This window comes from Macaca nemestrina, chromosome 2 (assembly GCF_043159975.1).
Source record: "Macaca nemestrina isolate mMacNem1 chromosome 2, mMacNem.hap1, whole genome shotgun sequence".
NCBI lineage: Eukaryota > Metazoa > Chordata > Mammalia > Primates > Cercopithecidae > Macaca > Macaca nemestrina.
In genome coordinates, this window is record NC_092126.1 from 17,212,198 (window position 1) to 17,240,030 (window position 27,833).

Consider the following 27,833-nt stretch of genomic DNA (forward strand, 5'->3'; position numbering starts at 1 on the left):
AAATTCCAAGGGCTTGCTGGAGCAAATACAGTGAGAAAATTTTACTCTAAAGACCAAATATTGAGCCTTTTGCAATATTTCACCTTTTACCACCTCCTTTTGCACATTATCATAAGGTAACGACATGCCTACCACTCCCAACCATTTCCCTTTTCCAAACTTAAAATTTTGCAGAGGTACACACACAGAGAAAGTTGAAAGTGGACTGGGAAAAGGGATTCACTTATAGAACTCTTAAATGTCAGGACAGAGCTGAATGAATGGGCAGTGGATCCTGTTCACCACAGCTGCCCTAAAATAGGTTCCTTCAGCTGATGACCTGGCTCAGGCATCATATTTAGCCTGGGGCTCCTCCGGGTGGATGAGGCTCCGCGAAGTGGTTACTCCAAAGAACGCGACGCTGGAAAGGTCACCAGGCCAAGAGCCACTTATCTGCCTTGCCCAGCCTGTATCCTAGGAGGGCTGGTAGGGTGCTCCCTGCCTTTTCCTACCCAAATTACCCACGTTCCTACACACTTTCCCACCCCTTCCCCTCAAAGGCGGAGAGACCCTGGCCCTGGGTCAAGCCTGTGGCAACGCAGCCAGCAGCGCTCCAAATATTAAGAGAGCCGCGGGCTGCAAAAGTCTGGCACTGGAGCCTCGGATAGCAAAGCGAAAGGAGCACGGAGCGCGCGCGTCCTCGTCCCTCCCTTTGCACTGGTGTGCGCTCCGCGGCTGCCTGGTGCACCTGCGGGTCCCTAGAGGGGCGCTGCCTCAGCAACCACCGTCGCCGCCCAGACTGCGGGAGCCGCGCCCGGGGCAGCCCGGAGTCGGGGGACGGAGATGAGCAGCGACTCGGACCACCAGTGCCCTGTAGACGGTAACGACCCAGCGCGGCTGCGGTTTTTGTCCTTAAGCTCCCTTGTCTGGATTTTAATCTCCTTACTTTTTGACCTGGGGACTAGAAGTTTGGTTATTTCCTTGTAAAGCGGCTGGGGTGGTAGAAAGTCCCCATCTTCATGGATTTTTTGCACCATTTTCCGTACCTAAAATGTTATCATTATTTAGAATCAAATGAGTTCACTTTTATAAAGCGCGAAGAACCGCGCCTAAGACATAATGGGGTTTTGTTAAATAGATACGTATTGAGATTTTACTGCTTGGCGAACTGCTGCACGTTTCCCTAGTTAGACTGGAAATACCTGCCCTGTAAAAAAGATGATTTTGCTTCTTTTTTGGGGAACAAGGACAGCATCATCCCAGTCCTGTCACCTGCAGCCAGTTATTCTATAAACAAGGGTTAAAAGAGGCTACCCTCATCTCAGAGTGCGTGATGCCCTTAATGTTCTTTGGATCAGAGCTGCGAGTTAAGAACAGGGACGTTAGTTGTTTGAAGATCTTGTGCAGCAGGATTCCCCGAACTGTCTTTATAACTCGGGTGTCACTTAGTTCTACTTCGGTAAAATAATAGTTACTCCTTCTTTGAAAGGTGATCATTATTGTCCTTCAGGTATTCTCACTAATGAGTTGTTGACCTTTTAGGAGTGATCCTCCAGGAATAACTCCTCTTTGTATCAATAACCTTTTTGAACTGTGCTGAACACAGCTTAATGAAGCCTCAAAGCTGAATGTCTCTGGGGGCTTCTGCTCAACAGGTAGGTCAGGTAACTCAGCTAGGGTTCCCTGCAGATCAGTCATATTCAGGGCTGGGAATTTTGCACAGTAGTTGGTGAAGCAGAAGCCATTTTTCTGAAAGAAACACTTCACCTTTTATTGTCCCAAGGAGAGTTTCCAGCATAACTGTCCTGACGCTCTTTTAAAAAAAAAAACTTTAAAAGTTGTGTTATTATCATTATTATTTTTACATATGGCATAAAACCTGGTACTGAGAAGTAGAAAGTTAGAATAGTGGTTACCAGAGGCTGGGGAGGGGAGAGACAGGGCTGTAGACATGTAGGTCAATGGGTATAAGGCTGCAGTTAGACAGGAAGAATAAATTCCAGTGTTGTATTTCACAGTAGGGTGAATATATTTAATGATAATGTATTGTATATTTCAAAAAAGCTAGAAGAGAGGATTTCCATGTTCTCACCACAAAAGAGATGACAGGTATATGGTAATTACCCTGATTTGGTCATTAAACAATGTATATGTGTGTTGAAACATCACATTGTATCCCATAAATAGGTACAATTGTTATGCTTCAATTAAAAACAAAATAAAACTTAAAAAGAAGAAAAGCAGCTGACACTTTAAACTGCTAAGGCTTTTTGTCAGACTCTTATGTTCCTAGGGTCAGCACATACTTATTTAAATATTTGGCTAGGCTGGGCATGATGGCTCATGCCAGCACTTTGGGAGGCCAGGGTGGGCAGATCACTTGAGGTCAGGAGTTTGAGACCAGCCTGGACAACATGGTGAAACCCCATCTCTACTAAAAATACAAAAAATTAGCCGGGCATGGTGGTGGGTGCCTGTAATCCAGTACTCGGGAGGCTGAGGCAGGAGAATTGCTTGAATTTGGGAGGTGGAGGCTGCAGTGAGCTGAGATTTCTGTCACTGCACTCCAGCCTAGGTGACAGAGCAAGACTTCATCTCAAAATAAATAAATAAATATTTGGCTATTTGAGAACAGATTGAAAAGCATAAATTAGATTATTTAAGAATCCTAATACAGGAGACTTTTTATGTGAATGAAGGATGGTCAGAATAATTTTTTCTGACCTTAACCCTGCTCTGTTTTGATTGTTTTTAACCTTAATTCTTGTTTTAAAGCCATATAGCACAGTCTTCAGAAATCTGATAGGAACGTTTTTTAAATAAAGTAAAATAACAAGGTATCTACTTTTCCTAAATTAAGCATGTGCCTTGTAGCAAAGCATGTCTGTAGCTTGTGGTGACTTTGGTAGCTGAATATATGATTTATAAATAGTAAAGTTCAAAGTTTGCCTTAAATCTGAATTTCTGAAAATACCAGAATTCTTGGGTTGCTCTCTGGTTATCCTTGAGCAGGTGATAAGGCAGCAACACACCTAATTATGCCAAATGCTTGCTATGGCATCTTAAAAGAGTACAAGATAACTATCTGTCAGACTTAGTAATCCTCCAAGTATGTATGATGAGATCCTGAAGGTAACACTGGATTAGGATGTTAAATGATATCTTGTCTTAAATTCTCTTGTTGAATATCTGTTACAGACCTATACATTATGGAAGAATACCATAGGGAATCCTGTTGCAGATAAAGAATTCTTATTCTTCTCTTTATGCTTTGATATCGTTTATGATCTTGCTGTAGTACATGCAAGAGAGGTTTAAGCAATTAGTTATATCAGATTCAAATTTTCATTATATTAAAAATGAATGATTCTTCAGACTCAAATAATGTTTTTTTCTCTATCACTTGAAATAACAGCACAACCTTCCATTCTTCCTGAATAGCTTTGATTCTTGTTAAAACATGTTTAAAGAGAAGTAGAATTCTAATTTTCATGATGGGTCAAAAATTTGTTGTTGAAATGCTGGCTTTTATATACCGTTGTAAGACTGGCATGTTGTAATAAAATTGAAATCATGAAATTTGGGACCAAAACTTCTGTATATTTTTTGCCCCCTCTAGATTTTTTCTCTTTTTCTCTGTGACTTTTTCACTTTTTATTTACTTCTTATCATTTAAATGAAACCCCCAACAGGCAAAATTCATCACTGGGTGCCTGGTCCCTACTATTGCTGTGCTGAACTACAAATACTATCTTATCTAACCTTCATTAACAAGTCAGTGGGGATACTATTATGGTCTGCTTTTTAATTTTTATCTTAAGGAAACCAAGGCTTGGAGAAGGTAAAGATCAGTTCTGGGCATTAAACCCAGGGCTCTCACTCCAGAGTCCCACACCCCTACATTCCTAACACCTAATCCCAGACCCTGGCCTATGTTACAGAATATGGGCCAGTGACCTGGAGCAGCCTCCTTTGCCTGCCTGTGCTGGGACCATAGGAAGAACGCTGGAGAAGACCCTGAGATGTGTGTGGCTTTAAGTTCCTTGAAATGACAGTAGCATTCTTTCTTCTTTGAGTGGGAAGGATGAGAGAAAAACTGTCAGTTTTGGGAGGTTCGCACTCGTGGTAGGACTGGATGTGGCAATCCTGATGAGGCAGAGCTCACTGCGCCTCTCAAAGGCATGTATATGTGGCTCTGCTGTTTGGTTGCTAAGAATCAAAGCAGCTTGGCTCTGAGGGAAAAGGGCAGCACCCCATGGGATGAATTCTGTAGCAGCCCTTTCTCTTGGGGTAGGTTTACTGATTCTTCCTCTCAGATCACGACAGATGAATCCATTTTATAAAGCAGTACCCTGGGAGCAGGCAGACTCACCATAGCTGTTCTCTATCACTTGAAATAGAGAAGGAAGGAAGAAATAGGAAGGAAGGAAGAAATAGGAAGGAAGGAAGGAAGGAAGAAAAATGCAAAGTAAATACTCTAGCCAACAGCCTGTTCAGACTGTGTCTCTGGATACATGATTTAACCTCTATGAGCCTCAGTTTGTTAATTTGTAACGTAGGGATAAAAATATGTACTGTTTAAGATTATCATGAAGATTAGGAATAATATGCAGAATACATGGCAGGTGGTAGGTTATAAATAGACTTATGATGTTCAGAAAATTGTATGTGAAAGTTAATGAGGTTATTGAAATGTGTTAGCACCACGTGATTTTACAGAAAGAGCCCACGGTGATGTTCACGCAACTCCACAGTGCTGCCAAACACAATCTCATACTCACCTATTGATGAAGAATGTCCACCAGCTGCGTGATTACCCCACACTCTATACATTTGGTCTGCTGCTGAGTCTTTGTAATTTGAGCTTTCAGTTTTAGGAAAGAATGAGTAGTTAATATACATATTAAAACAGGAGAATGAATTAAGAATCCAGGTGATTCATAGGGAGGTGATTTTCAGAAAGCAATTTGGTCACTGGTGTAATGGAATTACTACCACAGATGTTTCAAGATTTTTATCTCTGTTCACTGGTTTTTCTACTGTATTTGGTAAAGGTTGTATTGCCCATATCATCATTCTTTTTTAAATGTTTACAATTCTATATATCTATTTCTTGCCTGATGTCTATGAGGGTATGGAACACATCTGCTTATTTACTGCATCCCCAGCATCTAGCAAAGTGCCTGGCACATAGTAGGTACATATATTTGACATATGTTTGTTCAATAAACTCATACACGAATGATTTAGAGAGTGACAAGAATCATGACAGTGCATGATTCCTGAAATCTTAAGTTCTTTTCATCTTTGCATTTAAATCTTAAGTTCATATTCACTTTTGCCTCCTTGAAGCTCTTTATAATAGTAAAAATTAGTAACCATTTACACATCAAAAAAGGGGCATTGTTTGGAACATCTAAATATCTAATAGCTGGATGGCTAAACTAAATTATGATAGAGTATAGAATACTATGTGAATGCATTCCATGTTTGGACAATGACTATACATTGCAAGAGGTTCTAGGTGGTTAGATAGCAAAGAACAGGGGTTGTCTCTAGGTAGATGGGATTGTGGATATTCCTTAAATTCTTTGACTGTATTTGATTCTTATGTAAAGAATTTGCATTGGTTTTACAAGGAGGAAACACAGTATAAGAAATATAAACTATGTATATTATAGATCACTTATACTGTACCACCTGTTACTAGGCACTTAAGGTTGTCTTCTCAACTCATTTTCTAAATTTGCCCTCCTCTAACCCTTTTTGAACATTTCAGTAGTTTCCAACCTCTCAGCGTTCCAAAATTGCATAATTGAGTTAAAAGAGATGTGCAATTTAAAAAGAAACTCAAAGTAGGAAAAAAAAGTTAACTGGAATCCAGTGACTAAGAATATTAATTTTTCAGCATGTTGCCAGGTTAAATACGTTGCTTTGCTGTAAATCATAGTTAACTTTTGGTCTCATTTCTGCTTTTGGCTTTTCCTTTGTTATATATACATTTTCTGACAGTTCATGAATACCTCCTTTGTAAGTGTTCCCTAATTGGTTCGCATGTGTGCTTGAGGTGTTTGCAAGGTGGCCACTGTTGAGTATCATTTCTTTGTCTGAGAAGGCAGTTCCAGGAACGAGAAACTTTGTAAAGATGGCTTCTGATATGGTTTGGCTGTGTCCCTACCCAAATCTCATCTCGATTTGTAGTTCCCATAATCCACATATGTCATGGGAGGGACCTGGTGGTTTTATAAAGAGCAGTTCCACTGCACATGCCGTCTTGCCTCCCACCATGTAAAACATGCCTTTGCTCTTCCTTTGCCTCCCACCATGATTTTCTTTATGGATTACCCAGTCTTGGGTATTTCTTCATAGCAGTATGAAAATGGACTAATACAGCTTTTCTTTTTTAAATTAACATTTGGGAATAGAGGTATGAATGAGCAAACTTTTAATATTATACATTTATATATATTGCAGAAATTTTACTGTTGGTTCTACACCATTTCTGGGAGCATATGACATTGTTTTCTTTCTAACATCTGGTTGCTTCTTTGGTTTTCTGACAGAAGTGGAATTCAGAGTCCCTTTTCCCAGGATCCACCAGCCACATCACTTTTTCTTTCATGTAGGGAACTCTTTCAGTCTTAAAGGAAAGCCCTACTTCATTTTTAATATTTTCCCTCATAGGCACTCTGATAAAGTTGCATGCCCTTCATACTGTCTCCTTGTTGTTATGCAGCCCTAATATACTCCTTCTCTTGAAAAAGGGAGTAAGAAGTCCTAATCTCTTGATTTGAAGGTGATACCCCTATTGCATCCCACTTGGGGATAATAGGTATGGAATGGGAAAAATCCTGAAAAAAAATCTCAAAAATAGAATCTGTCCCCACTAAACCTACTGCTAGCACTCAGGGGTTTGGAACATCCCTCTTCTCTCTCCTTCCCACTTGGTTTTCACTATGAGCTTCTGAGGATTCCTGAGTCTCCACAACTCTATAATGGTGGTCCTGTTTTCTGTTTATTAAACTTTTTTGAATTATGAGGGCTGCACACATAGAACACCCACATATTATTTTGTACACTTGTAACCACCACCCAGAAGAGGAAACATAATTTTGCCATTATCTTAGAAGGTTCTTTTATGTGCCTTATTCCCAGAGCTCTTTTTTCCCCTAGAAGTAACCAGGATCTTGATTTTGATAGCACAGTTGGCCCTTCATAGCTGCAGTTTCTGCATCTGCATATTTAACAAACTGCAGAAGGAAAATAAAATCAATAAAAACACAATAAAAAAGAACACAAATAAAAACAATACAGTATAACAACTACTTACATAGCATTTACATTGTATTAGGTATTATGAATAATCTTGAGATGATTTACAATATACAGGAGGATGTGCATAGGTTATATGCAAATATACCTTTTCACATAGGGACTTGAGCAGCCTCGGGTTTTGGTATCCATAGGGGACCTGAAACCAATCCCTTTTGAATACCAACCATTGACTGTCATTACTTTCTGGCATTTTAAAAATAGTTTTACGATTCATATATGCATTCCTAGTTATAACAATTTAGTTTTACCATTTAAAAACTATGAGATGTCTTTTTAATGTATAGATTCTCTCTCATTCTTTTCTATTCTTAAAACTTACCTGTTGAAGAACCTGGGCCATTCAGCTTATAAAACTGACAATCTGGGTTTCACCACTTTTGTGCCCACGGTTCAACATTTTCCTGAAGATTGCCTCTTAGTCTCTTTTCTGTTGCTTATAACAAAATTCCCTAAACTGGATAATTCACAAAACATAGGAATTTCTTACAGTTCTGGAGGCTGGGAAGTCCAAGGTCGAGTGGGTGCATCTAGAGAGAACCTTCTTGCTTGTGGGGATTCTTTTTGGTATCCCAAGGTGGTGCAGGGCATTACATGGCAAAGGGGCTGAGAGTGCTAATGCACTAGCTTAGGTCTCTTTTCTTCTTCTTATAAAGCCACCAGTTCCCTTCCCATGATAACCCATTAATTCACTAACTCAACAATCTATAAATGCTTTCTCAAAGATCCAGAGGCCTCACGATCCAATCACCTCTTAAAGGCCCCACCTCTTAGTACTGCCACATTGGGAATTCATTATCAACATGAGTTTTGGAGGGGATATTCAATCCATAGCACCTTCTTTTTAACTCCAGTTTGTACCACCCCAGAGTGTCCTCCTTCTCAGTCCTTGACTGCACATGCTAAGTACTCTATTAACTAACAGGTATAACAAGGTGAGGTGACACACCATGTTGGAGTCCAGGCTCTACCAGTTACTGAAGTCTAGGCACTGTGGGCACTGAACTATGTCCTTGGGTATGCTGCCCCAATTCTGAGGTCCAGCTTCCTTATCTGTAACTAGTAACAGAACCTGCCTCACAGAGTAGTGGTGAAGATGACATGAGAGGATATCTGTAAACACTTAGCACTGGCTCATTCTGTATGTGCTCTCTCTATATTAGCTGCTGTTATTATGATTATCATTAAGTAGAAAGAAGTGGCAGACAACATTTGTACTGAAGCTCCAGTGTACCCTATTAACTCCATGTCCCTGGTTTTTTCCACTGTCTTATGCTGCCTGCCAGGAGCTCTAGGCTGTGACCTTGCACACAACAATACAGATTGGGACCTAGAAGCTCCATTCAGGCTGGGTGCTGCAAAGCAATCAGAGTTGTCTAGTCCTTTCTGTATAACGCAGTTGTAGCGAGCAAAGAATTACAACATGAATTATTAGCATAAAGCTAACCCCCATGCTGAGAAGTTTGCGTTCTACTTCAACAGGCTCCAACAGCACTGTTTAGGTCAGAGTCCCCTCCCCTTCAATGAAGCCGCTTTGTCAGACATTGCTGTCCCACCCCACTCCCCATCCCTTGCCCTTGCCCTTGCCCTGTCATCTTCTCACCAGCCCAAGTTTGCTCTTGTTGTGCCCATAGTTTGTTCTTTATAATGCAAAACTACACAGTTACTCCTGGGGGAGGGTCTTGCTTACTTCTGCAGAAACCATGGATGCTGTAAAAATTAGTGGTGAGAAATCAACACCTTGTCTTTTGGTGTGCAGAAATGTCTACATATCGCTTCTTCTGTTGGACATATCCAGTCCTCTTGACTACAGTACATTCCGTAATCTAATCCTTAAATTCCAGAAAAAAGCATGAAGCCATTTTATCATCTATTGGGCTTCTTATTAGGCGATCGAGTCTTTTATTGAGCTCTTCATATTCAACTCTTCAGTTCTTGTGTTAGCTTCATTAACCATTATAATGATTGGTAAATGAGAACATCAATTTTTACCAATTAGTTCAAATATTAGTAATTTTCATTGTGATGCATTATGGGGCAGTTTTACAGACTTATATATTAAGCCTTTTGTTGACATATATTTAGAATTTTTCAAGTTTATTGCTAGTCTGTTTTTGGTCTCTTTATTAATTTTCTGGCAATTATTTCTTTTCTCTGCCAATAATGGTAAAATATTCATATTTGTTAAATGCTTAGAAATAAATATTAATTTAAAAACATAGGCTGGGCACGGTGGCTCATGCCAATAGTCTCAGTACTTCAGGAGGACAGAGGAGGAGGATCACTTGAGATCAGGAGTTCAAAACCAGCCTGGGCAGCATGGTGAGATCTCATCTCTATTAAAATACATAAAATGTAATTTTATAAAAAATATATAAAAATGTAAATGCTGACTTATTTACATTATAGTAGATTGAAAGGGTTTATATAGAAGTCTGTTTTGTTGAAAAATAATCATCCATTTATACATATGCAACTGGAATTGAAAATATTTACATGTAGGAATTAAAAGTAGTTGTGTGTGATTGGGTGGATAATGGAATTTTTCTTTAGATTCATCTGCTTGTCTGTATTTTCCATAATGAGTTTGTATTGTTTCTGTTAAAAAGAAAAAAAAAAAACTTGGTAGGGATGGAGCTTTCATTTTGCTTAAATGCTTTTCTCACTTTAGGCCAGGCTTTTTAGCTTTATCCATCTGGTTTTGGTTTTCATCATCATCTTATACAGGCATGAATGTTATTCTATTGTTTAAAAAATTCTTACATTGGAATCTAAAATGTTTTCTAATTAATCCCCTCTTGCTGGATACTTAAGTTATTTTAACATCTTTAAATCATAGATAAGACAGAAGAAAAAATAATTGAATGGAAATTAATTAAAAATATAGAAGCAAAAAATGGAGGAACACTGCAATTCTGGAAAAAGATTAATAATGTTTTAAGGTGGAACATGCCAGAATTACTAATCCCTGGAAATCAGTAACTGGAAATACTTATTTTTACCAATGATCATCTTGACCAATTTGTATTTGGTTAAGTTGGTATTGAACAAATACTAGATGCTTGTCAGGACAGCAAAGGGGAAAAACAAAGTTTGAGCATTATTCTGATATGGACTGAGGTGTGGGTTCTGACTCTAATAGCAATGAGCCATCAGTTCACTCACCCATACAATAAAAGTGATAAGAAACAACACTACTTACCTCCTAGGGTTTTCTGAGGGTTGATAGAGAATATATGTTAAGTATCTGGCACATTAATAAGTATTTCCTGCCTTCCTCCCTCAATAAATATTTATCACATTGAATTCTATGTATACATATGCATGAAAATCTCTGGGGAGTATGATTTTTAATAAGGATTCATTTAAATATGTCCTCCAAACCAAATAACAAATGCAATGTATAATGAGGAAGGGACACCTTTGACTTTTAGCACTTGTAATAGAATAACTGAAAAAAGGGCGGTATCAAAGATTCTTTCTGCTCAGAATGGAAACAGCACAAATAGAAAATATAATAGAAAAATCAGTGTAGGAGATAAATAGATTAGGTTTTTTTGGCTACTAATGAAATTATGGTGGTTGAAGTTGGTATCTTCCTGAACCTGTGCTCAGATTCGATCTCTCATGGATTTAGGGAACTGAATTTCGTTCTGCTTCTATTGCCACCACCACTTTAAGGACTGTCCCTTCAACAGGTGCTGCAGACTTGCACAGGAAGGGAATAACAGATCACCAATATGAGTTTTTGCCTGATGCTCATTTTTGAAGAGTATATCATGAAGTTCTCATGCAATGGGATTGTCTCGGGGAAGGCATTTTCCTTCCCCAACTGGGCTACATCTCAGGTCCCCAGATGTGGTTCAAACACTCTGCTTAATGTTGTCTGATCTGTGACTACTGTGGCTGTGGCTGTGGCTCTTCAAGTTGGAGATGGACCGCAGAAAGTGGTGTCCTCAGACCCACCAAGATAATATGGAATGCATCCCTCCTGTTCCCTTCCTGTTCCTTATTGGCAGTGGAATAGCAAAATTTTGCAGACTAAGACGTGCAAGCATTTGGAGTTGGATGAGCAAATAGGATATTTAGAGTTGAAGGACTTAGACAAGTGGGATACCAGTTGTCTTTACACAGCTCTCTCATTGTTAATCTCTTAAAAAACCAATTAAAATTTTTATTTAAAAACTTAAAATGTTTACAATAGCATAAAAAATAGTAACAAGTCCAATGAAGGAGATTAAAGACTTATAAACTAAAAACTACAAAATATTGCTAAAAGAAATTAAAGATACAAATAAATGAAGAGACATATTGTGTTCACGGATTAAGAAAATTGTATTTAGATATCCATGCTACCCAGAGCAATGTACAGATTTAACACAATCTTTATCAAAACCCAAATGGCATTATTTTTGCAGAAATATAAAAATTTACCCTTAAATTCACATGGCATTTCAAGGAATCTGAAAGTCCAAAATGATTTTTAAAAGAAAAATAAATTTAGAGGACTCACACATTTGGATCTGAAAATACTACAAAGCTATAGGAATCAAGAGTGTGGTACTAGCATAAAGACAGACGTATAGATAAATGGAATAGGATAGAGAAACCAGAAATAAACCCTCACATATACAGTCAAATGATCTTTGATAAAGGCTAGAAGACCACTCTATGAAGAAAGAACAGGCTTTTCAATAAATGGTGTGGGGAAAACTGAATATCCACATGCAGAAGAATAAGGTTGGATCTTTTTATTATACTGTATATAGAAGTCAACTCAAAACGGATTAAAGATGTAGTGCAAGACCCCAAAATATAAAATTTTTATAAGGAAACAAGAAGGGAAAACCTTATGACATTGGATTTGGCAATGATTTCTTGGATATGACACCACAGCACAGGCAACAAAAGCAAAAATAGACAAATGAGACTACATCAAACGTAAAACCTTTCATGCACCAAAAGACACAATCAACAGTGAAAAGGCAATCTATGGGATTAGAGAAAATATTTTCAAATAATACACCTGATAATATTGTGAATATACAAAGAACTCCTACAACTCAAAACAAAATAATTGTATCACTCAACTTAAAAATGGGCAGAGTACTTGAAAAGACATTTCTTCAAAGATGATACAAAAATAACCAACAAATGTATGCAAAAATGCTCCCTATCACTAATGTTAGAGAAATACACTGAAACCACACTATCACCTGACACCTATTAAGATGGCTACTATTAAAAAAAAAAACCACCTGAAAGTAACAAGTGCTGGAGAGTATGTGGACAAACTGGAGCACTTGTACACTGTTAGTGACATTGTACAATGGTGTAACTGCTATGTAAAATAGCATTAAAAATGAAAAATCAAAAAAATAGAAATAGAACTACCATATCCAGCAATTCTGAGTATCTACCTCGAAAACTGAAAACAGGGTAAAGAGATATTGGCACACCAATGTTCATAGAAGCACTATTCACGATAATAGAGAGGTAGAAGCTACAGAAGTGTCCATCAATGGAAGAATGGATAAACAAAATGTAGTATATACATACAATGGAATATTATTAAAAAGGGAGGAAATTCTGTCAGTGCTATAATATGGATAAATCTTCATGACATTATGTAGGGTGTAATCAGTCACAAAAAGACATACTATGTAACTCCATTTATGTGAGGTATTTAAAGTAGTAAAATTCATAGAAATAGAAAACAGGATGGTGATTTTCGGTAGATTGTGAGGGGGGAAGTGGAATTATTCAATGACTGTACAGTTTCAGTTTTGGAAGATGAAAACGTTTTGAACATCTGTTTCACAATGTGAAACATTGTTATATATGTCCAAATAAACAATGCGAATAGACTTATAACACTACTGAGCTGAACACTTAAAAATGGTTAAGATGGTAATTTTTATTATTCATGTTTTACAATAAAAATACCTAATTAAAAAAATATTTTAAGGATAGAAAAGTGTGTAAAACTATTTAGAACTTTCCTTGTCAAACTGTCTTAGTCTATTTTGTGCTGCTATAACAGAATACCACGGAACGGGTAATTTATAACAATTGTATTGGCTTAAAGTTCTGGAGCTGAGAAGTCCAAGATTGAGGGGTCAGCATCTGGGGAGCCTTCTTGCTGTGTCATTCGATGATGGAAGGTAGAGAGGCAAGAGAGCAACAGGGGGGCACACTCTTGCCTTTGTAGCAACTTCAACCTCCACCCATGAGGCTGCAGCCCTCACGACCTAGTTATTTTTTATGGTATTTCAAGGTCCCACACCTTTTAATGTTGTTACAATAGCAATTAAATTTCAACATGAGTTTTTGGAGGAGACAAACATTCAAACCATAGCAGTCACTGATCAAATTTATCATTTTTTGTTTTTGACATTTTTGACATTGCTAGACAGCACTGGTCATAATGTAATATTTCTAAAGAGTAGAGATGTGTCCAGTTGTTTATTTGTCCCTTCATTGAACAATCTCAGATGGCTGTTCTTGAGTTCTCACATCTTTTTTTATACTGTTGCCATCTCCCTCCATCAGGGTCTCCCATGAAGGTCAGTGATATTTTCTTCCTTCTCTTGAATTCCAGTAGCATCCTTAACCACTATTTGATGCTTTTGTGTATTGCATTTAACAAGCTTGGTCATCATTTTATCTTCTAGTTTTTTAGCCCACAAAAGGTTGGAATTACATATAGCGTAATTTGGGTTGCCTCTGAAAATGTTAAGAGGATCTACTATAAGAGTTTCAGTATCTGTTACTTTTACATTGTTCTAATTTTTGGCATTCTTCTGTATTCTTGCATATGTTCTAGTTATATGATTTTATCAGATAAGAAGCTTGCACACAAAGTGTATGTAAATGAAAATATTTTTATGTAATGTATACATGCATAATTACAATTTATGCCCATGATTTGTAACAGCTGATAATATTTTATTGCTCAAGAGATACACATATAAACAGAATTGCCAGATAAGTCCCAGTTGAAAGGAATATTATAGCTTTCTACTGACTTACCTGCACTGGAAATGTGATTGATCTCTAGCCCTTAGCTAGGAAAAGGACAATGCCTATGCTTTCTTTCCTTACTTTCTCCATTTTCACTGCTCTCATAAGCAATACTACTAAGAGTTCATAGTACAGCTTAAAGGGGGTGGCCAATTATCTTTCACTCTTTTTTATACTGCATGTAATTTTTTAAGAGCTTTCTTGAGGTCTAATTTGTATTCCACAAAATTCACCAATTTGAGAGTACAATTCCATTTTTAAGAAATTTACAGTTATTTAATCCTCATGTCCATAAAATTTTAGAGTACAGTCATCCCTCAGAATCTGCAGGGAATTGGTTCCAGGACTTCCTGTAGATACCAAAATCCACAAGATGCTCAATTCCCTTATATAAAATGGCATAGTATTTGCATATGTATTAGTCCATTCTCAAACTGCTATAAGGACATACCTGAGACTGGGTCACTTATAAAAAAGAGGTTTAATGGACTCACAGTTCCACATGGCTGGGGAGGCCTCACAATCACAGCAGAGGCAAAGAAGGAGCAAAGGCACATCTTATATGGCAGCAGGCAAGAGAGCGTGGGCAGGGGAACTGTCCTTTATAAAACCATCAGATCTCATGAGACTTATTCACTATCCTGAGAACAGCATGGGAAAAACTCACCCCCATGATTCAATTAATTCCCACCAGTTCCTTCCCATGACACATGGGATTATGGGAACTACAGTTCAAGATAAGATTTGGGTGGGTACACAGACAAACCGTATCAGCATATAACCTGTGCACATCCTCCTGTATACATAAATCATCTCTAGATTACTTATAATACTTAATGCAATGTAAATGATATGTAAATAGTTATATTTTATTTTAAAAATTGTATTTTTATTGTACTGTCATTGTTGGTTTTTAAAATGTTTAAAAGTATTTATTGAATCCATAGATGTAGAACTCAGGCAGAGGACTGTGTTTTCATGTATGTATTTAAAAAATTACTGTGCTTTTCTTCTGCTGCTTTTATGAATACCTCTTCCTTTATGCCAGCAGTGTCTGGCTGTGAAAGATTCTGATCTTAGTAAGTAGAATGCAAAGAGAAAGGCAGTTACTGTTTAGATTCAGGCAGTCAAAATAGGAGTTTCAAAGCAAAACAATAGTTTTCTCATTCCAGCTATTGCCTTGGGCTTTCTACATTCTTTTATTTTCCCTTTAACTTAACCAATTTTGCCTAGAGAACCAAATTATGGAGTTTTTTTCCTGGTGCAAAAAAGATATTTTTGTGTACATTCAATGGCTATCCATGAGGCTAGCATTAAGAAAAATTAATATTTAATGCAGGCAAAGTCACTGAAAAATCTCCATTTCTGGCAAGAAGTGACAATGAGAGGAGGAAGGATTAAGCAAGAGAGGCGAGTGCAGAAATGCACATTCTTGATTTCTTATTAGTTGGGATGGAAGCAGGGGTGGAGTAGTATTTTACTACTTTAAATATATCACACAAATGGAGTTACATAGTATTTGTCTTTTTGTGACTGACTTCACTCTGCATAATGTCATGAGGGTTTATCCATATTATAGCACTGACAGAATTTCCTCCCTTTTTAATAACATTCCATTGTATGTATACACTGCATTTTGTTTATCCATTCTTCCATTGATGGACACTTGGGTAGCTTCTACCTCTTTACCATTACCATTAGTAAAACTAATGGTAGTTTTATGGAAATAAGGTAAGTAACAACATAGGCCTTTATCAGTTTCTCTTGGAGGAGATCACCTTGCAGACTTATCAAAGCCAAAGTGATGGCTCACTAAAGTGGGATGGAGAGGGAGAGCCTGTATTGATCTCTTCAAGGGGTGGAGATAATTCAGAAAAGCCCTTTTCGTCCTCAGAGGAAGATAGATTAATTGAGTACCCTTGGTCCTCCCAATGGGCTTTCTCTGATGAGGATGAAGGCAAAAACTATGGGATGCATTTGCTTTACTGGGGAGCCAAGGAAGGATGGGGCATAAGCCCAGAAATGTCTATTCCATCACCAAAAGCTAAAGTGAGACAACCTTATCCAGAGAGAACCCTAGTCTATGACTAACATGAGAGATAAGAGGCCATGAGTATGCATCTCACATGACTGCCAGGTGTGAATGGAGTCAAGATGTAGACAAGTGAGATCGCCCAGGGACAAAGGTACCAGTCAGTGCACACTGCAGCGATCCAAGGACTCCACCACTCTTCCTCCACTCTGAGGTTGAGTGAGACATTCTTTTCTCCCCATGTACCTAGAAGTCATCAAGAAAATATTAGAAGTGGAAATCTGAGATAACATGTTCAAACAGTTAAACAGAACATTGCCTCAACGAATTGTTTAACTTATTATATATGTTTTAACCAGATTGGACAAAATAAAATAAATTTTGTTACCTTTTTTTCAGCAATATGGGCTCATGTGGAAGACAAGATTAATTAAAGGACATAATAAGGATACTATATTTTCTCTATATACCCTAGTGTCCTAAAAATAATAGTACCACAACAGGCTTAAAACAAATGGAATTGACTGCTTGAGCTAGTACCACTGCCACTGGCACTGTCTTGGGAGAAGTGCAGTTGCCAAAGGTAAATATGTGCAAAGCTGGGTCTCAGGCCTCTGAGTGGAGTGTCCTATGGTAAGTGAGTCTCACTAGATTAAGTTATGTATTTTGTAAAGAGGGAAAAGAGATGGGTGTCAAATGTCTATCAGTATTCTTATAATTTAAGTCAAAGTATTCATGTATTCATCCAGCCTACAAACTCTTTGTTTAAAGAAAATTTACAGAGATACTTGAGATAAAATTGCGTTTCTATACCTAAAGTAGGCCTCATGGGCCTAAAAGACTACCTGCTCATGTTCTCCATCACTTCCTTCCCCGAGCTACATCCATGAAGGTCCTGGACGATTTTAGAAATTTATGGTTCTGAAGAGCACTAATAAGGACCACTTTTAGAAACGGTAGCATGTGATCTTTGTTAGTTACATGAATAAGAACTTAACTTTAAAAAATAGGCTTTAGCTGTACAATCACTGTTAGAGTGACAAGGTGTTTTGTAGAGCATTATTTAACTGAGAGTATCATTTAATCAGAAAGGTTAAAGTACTTGAAGCCACAGAGCTACTTAGGGGCCAGAGTCAGGGCTAAAACTCTCTCACCCCAGACTCCAGAGGGTTCCTTTTGTGCATATCACCAGGGCAGGTAATTAAAAGTAAGAAACAAAACCTGTAAGATACTGATCAAATCATACTGGGAATTCATGTGTGTTTCTACCAGCATCTGAGATTTTTTGGTGTAGTGCTTAATAATTTCAGCATTCAGAACTTTCTTCATGTTAAATATTGTAGAGCAACTATCTAAATTACTTGATGACAGCAAGCCACTGTTAAATATTAAAATATATTATGGTTAAATATTAAAATCTATATGGTTAATACTACATCATTAACCATCTTAAATTTCCACACTTCAGTTTTTGTCCCTTTAACAGACAAAAGTCAAATCAAAGTCCTTCCTTTGCTGATGTTAGCTGGTAAGCCTATTCCCATCTCAGCACTGTGTGTGCTGTGTTGTTTGATCTTCTAATACTTTGTATTGACTTACAAAATCAATAGAGACGTAGTTGGCATTTTATGACATACCTGATTTTTCAGACGCTATGTGGGCCGAAAAATATACCCAAGCAACGTATTTCCTTCATATGCCTTTTCATCATGGTATATGTCATGACACTCAGTTTTATTTCAGTACCTAATTTGTATGATGCAGTGATAGAGGAGAAAGAAAATTTATGAAAAATTGGATTTCCTAATGTTAGTCAGTGGCCTTATTTTTCAAATTGATGGTACAAAAAAAGAGAATTTTAGAAAGTAATTGTAGAACATAAGTCTGATGACAGTTTTGCCCAAAATTGTTCAATATGTCATCTTAGCATTTGTTCTTTTATTGTTTCATGTGTGTTAGTCCAATCTTTCTGGTAAGAGAGGCTACATAGTTTAGTGGAAAGAGAAGAGGTATTACAATTGATCATAATTTGAATATCAGCTTTGCTATTTACTATTATCAGCTATGTGACCTCCATAGCGTTAACTGACCTCTCTGATCCTCATTTCCATATTTGTAGAACTGGGTATACTTGCCTTATAGGGTGCTATGAATATTTGTCCAAAAACATGAAATATAAGTGCCTCGTGCAGTGTCTTTCTGGTCCATTGGGATTCAAAATATAAAAGGTATTTGTTAGGTTTTTCAGAATCAGGCTCTGAATCAAGAATTAGAATGTGGGTAGTTACTTTGTAAGGTGATTTCAGGGAGACAGCCAAATAGAGGATGCATAATAAAGTAAGGTATCTATCACTGTGGGTAACTCTGGGTGTTAATGAAGACAGACATTAGTATTATCGCATGTGAAGAGCAAGAAAGCTGGCTATTAATACATCAGTTTCTATCACTTACCGGTTGAAGGATGCTGAGCTATGGGTATTTAATTTTCAGAGCTTCACACTTGGCACTTAAGTGGGCATTAAAGAGAAATTAGAGAGCCTGTGTGTGGAAGAAACATCTGAAGAAACACTACTCCATTTCTGTTATTTTTTCCATTGATGAACTTTTGTTTTCTTGGCTCCCCATGAAAAGGCATGTTGAAACCGCCTCATACTTGTTCATCACAAATGTTAAATATTCAGAAATGTTGTGAGCCAGTTTTAAAATTGGCCCTGAAATTAGCCATGATCGGGGTCTTTACACCATAGAAATTGGTAAATGCTACCAATCAGTCTTTTCTTCAGAAACCAATTTATCAGTACACATTACTGTCCTTATCCTATCTCTTTCCATAAATAGAGAATAGGGGTTACAATCATAGGCTTGAGAATCATATAGACCTATTCGAATTTGATCTCTGATACCTTTTAACTGTGTAGCCTTGGGCAAGTTACTTAACTTCTCTGAGTTTTAATATTCTCATCTATAAAATGGGGATGTTAGTATGTAACTTGCATGGCTGTTGTGAAGATTAAATACAGTAACATATAATATGTGCAGAATATTATAGAATACGGAATGTATTATAGGAGTTAGACCTTACACAATTGTAATAGGAACTGAAGAAGAAAACATTCATAAGGGAGAATTGGAAATCAGAGAAAAGTCACAGATCAGCCTTCCTGAAGAACTGGCAAGAATGGCCAAGTTGGAGCTTGTAGGAAAATCTGGAAATCCAGGCATGTCCAATTGCCCAAGTGCAATAGTGAAATGGGCTGGAGAAACTTTTTCCTCTGTGTGAATATCTCTGGGATCAATCATGAAGCATCTAGATGAGAAGAGAAGAGAGTAAGGATAAACTGCAGTATGCTGGCACGTTTGTATCTATCCATCATGGCATTTGACCTCAGAGAGGCTGGGCCACTGCTTCACTTCTGCCAGAGTGTGGAGCTAAGAGCCACAGAGAATATTGGATTAGGAAACCACCCCAGAGGGCAGAATCAGATCCTACTTAATATGTGAAGTATGTGCCCAGTGGGATTTCAGAACTGCTATAAGCCAATGATTACCCTCTGCCTCCCATTCTTTCCTGAGAGTGTCTGCAGAAATTATCCTGGCCTCTATCACTATTGTATGTTGCGTGTGACGTCTGATAACTTGTGTTTTTAGTTTAGGGGTCTCTGGACCAAGAACATAACTGAACAGTCTTGTCCGCCTGTAGACAAGACACACAGACCATGGCATTCTAGACTTCAAGCCTAATTCTATAATGAGATAAGATTTTGGGAGGTCATCATACGGGAATGAGAGGAATTTAAATAATTTTGGTCCGAGACTGGACTATGATAGATTGCAAAATTGGTTTCAGAATCCTTTCTGCCTAGTATGCTTACTACTTTGCAATGTGACACTGCCCTCTGTCATCAAGAGGTGAGCTTTTTTTTTTCCCTTCTCTATATCCTTGAGTCTGGCTGCTTTTGTGACTTGCTTTGACCACTAGACAGCAGAAGTGATATTTCTGACAAATCATCTGAGATCTCAAGAGGTGCTGTAGCTTTTGCCTTCACTGTCTTCAAAGCTGGTATTACCTTGTGAGGAAGACGAGTCTTATCTTTGATAATAAAAGCCTACATAGAAAGACCCAGCCATCTCAATCTTCCTGGCTGAGCTGAGCTCTGAGTCAGGGCACAGGTTGGATGCAGTTGTGTGAGTGAGCCCAGGCAAGACCAGCAGAATTACCCCGAAGCAATTATGTACGTTGGTGCTGCTTTAAGCTACTAAATTTTGGGTTCATTTTTTGGTACAACTATAGATAGCTGATATATCCTTTAAGTAGGTTTTTTTTCTGATTTACTTAACCAGAGTGAATTTAGTTGTATTTTCAAAGAGTTGTTGTTTTGTGTAAATATGCTGCTGTTTACAAAGGACCTACAAAAATATGGCATAGAGTAAGCACTAAATAAATGCTAGCTATGATTATATGAAATAGGTTCTAGATGCTTATGAGAGGTGAAATGTAGATAACACTTAGTGAATCTGGTGAATCTTTAGAAGGGGTTACATGGGCTTCAAGCAATCTCTGTGTCATCAAACCCTGGTTCTCTCAAATTCAAAATGAGGACATTTGCTAACTGATCTGTAAAAGTGCTTGTAAAGCTCTAAGATCCCAAAATCTTACACATAATTGGCCAAAAATATCCTTGGCCCATATCCTAGATGGTTTCAAACCCATATCTCAGTGAATTTCAGTTGAGGAATAACCCAGACCAGCCTTACTATGATCTGTTAGGCAGTGTTCTGCGAGTACTTCATTTCTCAACATGACAGTGGCAGTGAGATGTGTGGGCATTCCCCAGGGCACCTGCATTTGCCACTCCAGTGGTATAATCTATAATGTAGTTTATGTTACTGTGGTGACTCCCAGGAAGCTACAATTTTCAGGACATTTGCTCCAATTCTGTATAGAGGTGAAACTGAATCTGTGTAGCATAAAAGGATGAGTTTCAGCCTCACCCTCTTCACTACTTCACTAAGCAATTCAGCTCTGGCCCCATATTTGCAAACTCTACTCAGCAATGCATTTTTCTTGCAGGTAACAGTGTCCTCCCTCCCTAGAAGGCAGTTTGGACCATCTGTTTTAATTCAAGTGTAGCCCTTGGAAAGGTTTTATTGCCATTCCAATGAGCATCTCAATATGTATTTTCCAATCACATTTAGTAACTCTGTAAAGGAATTTGGTGAGTAGTTTTCTGTATCTGAAGGTGGCCACATGTGAATGTCACAACATGTGTATTGAGAAGCAAGAGAGCTGAGAGTAATTGCCCCCTGTTCACCTATAAAATGATTCACCAAAGCCCTAAGCAGGAGGCAGAACCCTGGGCAAAGATAATCCCCATATCAGAGTTAATCAACAGATGATGCAAATGAGGCACCCATTTCTAGCATTTATTTAAATTTTCATTTAAATTGCTGGTTAAATGGAATGCATTTAAAATCCTGTAGTCAACACTTGAGCAAATTGTTTTTAAAACTATATATTAAATCGTAACACATTGCAATTTAATACATACTTCTAAGATAATTGCTTATTGCTTTAGGAGCACAAAAATGTGTCCAAATAGTTTAGTGTGGTTGATAAGACACAGAAAGCAATATCTTCTTGCTTGCCTTTTTTGGAAAAACAGGAGAATATGGTAATTATTAACATGGGATCTGGAATCAGGCTGCCTGGCTTTGAATTCTGGCTCCACCACTTACTAGCTATATGAGACTTGGGCAATTCCCTTTCTCTAACTTCAGTTTTCTTATCTATAAAATAGAGTTTAAAAAGATATCTTCATCATAAGGCTGTTATGAGAATTAAATGAAATAATCTATATAAAATATATAGCCCAATACCTGGTCCATTGTAAGTATCCATTAAATGTTAACCACTATTATTTTATAAGTGCAGTTATATTTTTGTTTCGTTTATGCCACACTACAACTAGAAAAGCTACTAGAGAAGATAGAATTACTCGGGTGGCTTGTGTCAGTGGCTTGCATTATATTTCTTTTTGGCAGCACTGTCCTGGACTCTTTTTGCTATGACTGCACTATCCCCACTGACCTCAAGCATCCAGAATTATACATGGGAAGAATGTTAGAGAAAAAAACAGCATATTTATTGTCTGACAGTGACTGGTTGACCTCCAAGTTTTGGAAAACAGTGTAAATAGATGAGAGACTCTGAAGGTCAAGAGAATATACTTAGTAAGGTGTGTCTAGTTGATTTTGATTTTCATCAGTTGGAAACCGCTATACAATCCAGGCTACTCAGAGTATTCATTATGGCTCTCTAGTTTCACAGAGCGCAGAATGACTCTTGCTCACCAAAAGGGGGAGTTTATTGAGAGTATCTTAGAAAGCTCACAGAATTAGAGAAAGATAAATAATTATGTCTTAAATAAGACAGAAACCAAGGTGACTCTGGAGATCTGGAAAACTTAGAACTTGGAGATACCTGCAAAAGGGCCTTTATGTAACTGACAGTATTACCAAGACCATGTCCTAGGGGAACTGTGGTTCTAGTTGAGAAGCTAGTTAGGCCAAAAATGCCCTCAAGTAAACAAGCAAACCAAAAACAAGTCTTCTCTTTACTCGGCCCTGAATCTCAGAAAACACAGAAGTTACCATTAAAGCAATGAGTGAAACTTGGTGTTTTACAAAGGTATATAGACAAGAAAAGGATGAAGAATAAGAAAGGACAATCAGCCAAGATGTCAGAGGAGGAAAATGCCAAATGCCAACAGAAACCGTGACTATGGGAGTGACAGTGGTTAATGAAGAGAAGAAGGAAGATATAGTTAGTACAGCTGCTGAGGAAAGTACTGCTCTGTGGTGCAGTAGCTACTGCTGAGCCACATTAAAGCATATGGTCAAGTTCTCCAACCTGGGACTGAAGGACAGGGATAAAATTCACTGAATGGGTATGCTACATCATTTTTTTTTTCATGGAGCCCAATTTCACAAGTTTTTTCAAGCTGAATTTGGACCCATTAAAAAGTTCAAAAGGTTTAGAAATGGGTTAGTGGGTGGAGGTGGTTTAGAGAGCTGCCTTAATATGACAATGTAAGATATACAATTGCAGCACATCATGCTCCTTATTAAGTAATGTTTACTCAAGCAATAGGAGTAAATGTCTCTGAAAAATCTACTCTCCTGGAAAGATTAGGTTATTTAATTCCTGGCCTTGTGCCCAGTGAAAAGAAAACATTATTGAAATTAAAATAAGCAGGGTTTATGGTGTACTGTGTATTTATTGGCTATTGGTAGGGCACTGCCAGCTATTTTTCTGGCTGTTTCAGAGACTCCCTTCTGAGGAGCATGTTCTCTCAGAAGCTGGATGGTGTTTATGGATCTGGCTCTTTGGTTCGTGGGGGTGCCTTGGTGTTTCAGTAGAATCAGAATTATCTGACTGGTATCAGATTCTAACATAACAATCTCATAACATAAAACTCTGGGTGATGGGAACATGTTCGCTCCCAGAAATATTACATGTTCATCTGTGTTTTGCAAGAAAGGAGCTGATGCACAAAGTGATTTTCTCCCATCTTCTGTCACTTTTTATCTAATGATCATTTTTAGAACATAGACTTACTGGAGGACAGAAAAGCTGTCTATCCATGGAGTTGTAGAACTCTTTACAAAGATATGGGATACCTGACTGAAATTCAGTAACAGCATTGTAGGAGAGAGTGTAAAATAAATGTAAACCTACCATCCTGTCTACTATTTATTTCATTTCTTCCCTCTCCCTGACCTGGATTATTGGCGCCATTTCTTCCTTCAGTTCTTGGTTTCCCACCTAAACTTTACACCAGTCCCACTTCATCTTTCCAAGGCAGTCTTCCTATCCCATCGACAACGTTCAGTGGCCTCCTATTGCCCACTCAGTAAGTAACAACTGAACTCTCAGTTTCTACTGAAGTCCCTGCAAGGTTGGTCTCTTTGCCTACTTCTCGAAAGCTCCTTCCCTCATTTACAGACCCTGCCCTTTGGACAAACAGAAGTACTTGAGGTTCCTGGACAGACACACACACTTTTTTGCCTTAGTTCATGTTGCTTTTTCTGTCATGAAAGTCCATGGCATGAATCTTGTTTCTATGTCATCATGAGCAATCCCTATGAATTTGTCAAAATGCCGATCTTCCTACACGCCAGCCACACACTTGTCTAACTTGCTTTCCCCCAGCATTCCCCAGATCAGTACAGGGGGTTCCACATCTATCTCATTGCTCGGGTCTCAAACCTAAGAATTACTTTAAATTCTTCTGCTTTCTTGACCCCTACACATCCAATCTATCAGCAAGTTCTTTAAGCTTTATCACCTAAATATCTCCCAAGTTGCAGCACTTTACTCCATCTCCTCTGTTACCATTCAGACCAAAGTTCCCATTATCTACTGTCTGGACTTCTACAGTAGTGACCTAAGCTTTCTCCCTATTTCCACATCTGTCTTTTGACAGTTCATTCTCTACACGGCATCCAGAGTAATCTTCCATAAATGTAAGCCAGTACACGTTACTCCTCTGTTTAAAACCCTTAAGCGGCTTCCTGTTGATTTTAGAGTAAAATACAACCTGACCTGATCTGCTCCCGGTCCCTATTTCCAAATCTAATTTCACCCTTCCTTTCCCTTGCCCTCACACGTGGGCCACACTCGTCTCTTTCTACTTCTTAACGAGGCCAACTTATTGATTGTTTGCATTTTCTGTTCCTTGTTCCGGGATCATTCTCTTTCCATATCTTTTCGTGTCTGTCTCCTTCTCTTTTACAACTCAATTCAGATATCTTCTGCTCAGAAACATTTTTTCCTAATCATATCTACAGTAGCTCCTTGTCCTTATTCTATGAAGTCATTTAGGTATTTCCTTTAGAACATTTATTAGAGCCTGCATTATTTTAATAATTTATCTGTTTAACTGCATATATTATCCACCCTAACTAAATGTAAATTTTTCTTATTCATTGCTCAACCTCGAATGCCTTACACAGAGTTCTGTACATAATAGGCACTAAATATAAGTCTTTGCTGAATGGCTGAATGGAGGTCTGTCTCAAATACCACCTCATCCAGAAGGACTTTCTGCTTCTCACATTCAGAAGCAATACCCTTCTCTGCAATTTCAGTATGTGTTTTGTCTGACTTCATATATCATAATGTATGCCTTTTGGATAGAATTTTAAGTATTCATAAACATGTCTCATTTCCCTTATTGGATTTTGGGGTCGCCAGCTATGTGTCTGTTTGGTCTTGAAGTTTTCTATAGTGCCTGCCCTAATGTCTTGAACATAGTAGCAATTCAATATTTTATGAATATTTCATGAAAGTATGAATAAGAGAAGTATCTGCTTACTGTGGATTTCAGCTGAGGAGAATGAGCCCAAGAGGAGACTAAAAGAATGATTAAAATTATCTTGTCTTGCTCTTCCTTTTCAAAAAAAAAAAAAAATAGATACCCATCTCTTGCTGACAAAGTTGTAAATGTAGTTTTGTTTACTCCTTTGAATTCATGTTTGTGGATTGGATATGGAAATGGTTCAATCCCTAAGCATTACGATTCTATCAAATCATAGGGCTAGATCCGGGGACTAAGTTGCCACATTTGTCGCCATTACCCAAAGCTTCAGAGCTTCTGTTCTCACTGCTTTGTATTAGTGTTATTTCTTAATATTTATTTCCCATAGTCTTCTTCTTTGTAGGTTGTTCAGTTACCCTGTCATTGGCATGTCATTTTTAAGACAACTAAAATGGCTTTAAAACCAGTGTGAAATTCAGAAGTGTGGCAAACAATCTATGAGGCTGATGTACCAGGTACATCAAGTAAATTAGGCATCCATTGTTTTGAGCTTAGAAGAAATACGTGACTTAGAAAACTCCAGAACAGAAAATATATCTTCAGTTTTTTAAATCTCAATTTTGCTTTGCCCTGGTTTCCTAAATATTCTCTTTCTAGACTTTTAACAACTTGAGAACAGAGACTGTGTTGTTTACTTCTGTATCCACAGGTACCAGGCTGGGTGCTTGATACTTAGTAGGCTCTTATTAATTTATTAATTAATACTATCCCAGCTCTTTTCTCAAACTTTACTTCTCAGACTCTCTTGGACTGGCCTACTGGATTCTCTAAGTCCTGATCCTCCTGCCTCACTCAGTTTCCAGTGTCTTTGCACTAACTTTCTGAAGAGCTCGTTGGCCTCCCCAACCAGATGTCTGGATTCACTTTTGATTCATTGTTTCTCATTTCTGTCCTTTGAAAGCAAACATTATTTTTCTATTGCTAATTTGCTCTTAACAATTAAAGAGACTTGGATGGGAAACTTGGCTTTTACTGGCAGACTTTCTGACGAAACCCTAAGACTGCTAATTATGACTTCTACCTGAGCCAACAGTGTAATGTGAGTGCCAAAAGAGAGTTCATATAGACTGAGCCTCATATAGTCACCATTTATTGAGTTCTTTACACTGTCCCTGGCACTTTGTTTAGTACCTTGCATACATTACCACATTTGACCCTTTCGATGACTCATAGCTGTTTTCCCCATTTGCCAGATAATAAATATGGATCACACAGAAGTTAAACAACATGGGCAAAGTCACGGCAGCGGAGTTAGAATTTGGGCCAGGATTTCAAGCTCAGGCTTTGGATTCCACTATGGTGTCAATAAAAGCTTTATTAATGAAATCATGGTGCCCAGAGGATGGGAAATATGAGTTCTCTGTTGAGAGTTGGTGAGATCACACCCGGAATTTTGTGAGATGCCTCATTTTATAAGATAAAAGCAAATTGGTCCAGACTACGGACCACGGACTATCAGAAACCACTGGAAAAAGTGAGAGCAGTTTTAACTGACAAAAGAGAGTTGATACAAAGTCTTCACATATTTGGATCATAGTGCTGTGGAAGAAACATTCCATGCACTTTACTCATTTACTATAAAAGCCTATAGACATGACACAAATGCACATTTGGAGTCACTCTCAGGAAAAGCTGTGTGACCATTGTGAAAGTGACAAGATGGGAGGTCTGAGCAGCTGTCAATGAAGTTGTTACTTTAGAAGTGATGAGGTTTTAAAAGTATTATTATTATTTATTAGTGCATATGTTCAAAGAGCAGGCAGGTCTTCCAGTTTCAGAAATCTTTCCCGACACCTCAGCTTCTCTATAACCACAACCCTTAATTTCAAATGTCTACATTGTTTACATTCAGAATGTTTTATTGGTGTCTTCCATGTGGCACTACTTGATACCTATTATCTTCTGTTGCACCTATTATCTTCTATTCATTGCTTTGAGCCCCCCAATTACCCAAGTACAGTAATTTGTCTTGCCGTCATTATTAACTCCCTAATGATGCCTTGATAATGGTTGACACCCATAAAGCAGAATCTCATTGATCCTTCATAGAACTTCAGTAAATATTTAGTACTCAGTAAAAATTTACC

General features: G+C 37.9%; 1 protein-coding gene across 1 annotated transcript in view; it reads left to right on the plus strand.

Moving 5' to 3' along the window:
• Positions 1-547: 547 nt before the first annotated feature.
• The window catches only part of LOC105470962 (glutamate decarboxylase like 1), a 166,540-nt gene continuing 139,254 nt past the window's right edge, over positions 548-27,833 (plus strand). The window contains exon 1 of the mRNA XM_011723329.3: positions 548-859. Within this exon, the coding sequence (XP_011721631.2) occupies positions 823-859 (37 nt within the window). The 5' untranslated portion in view covers positions 548-822. The remainder of the gene's footprint in view (positions 860-27,833) is intronic.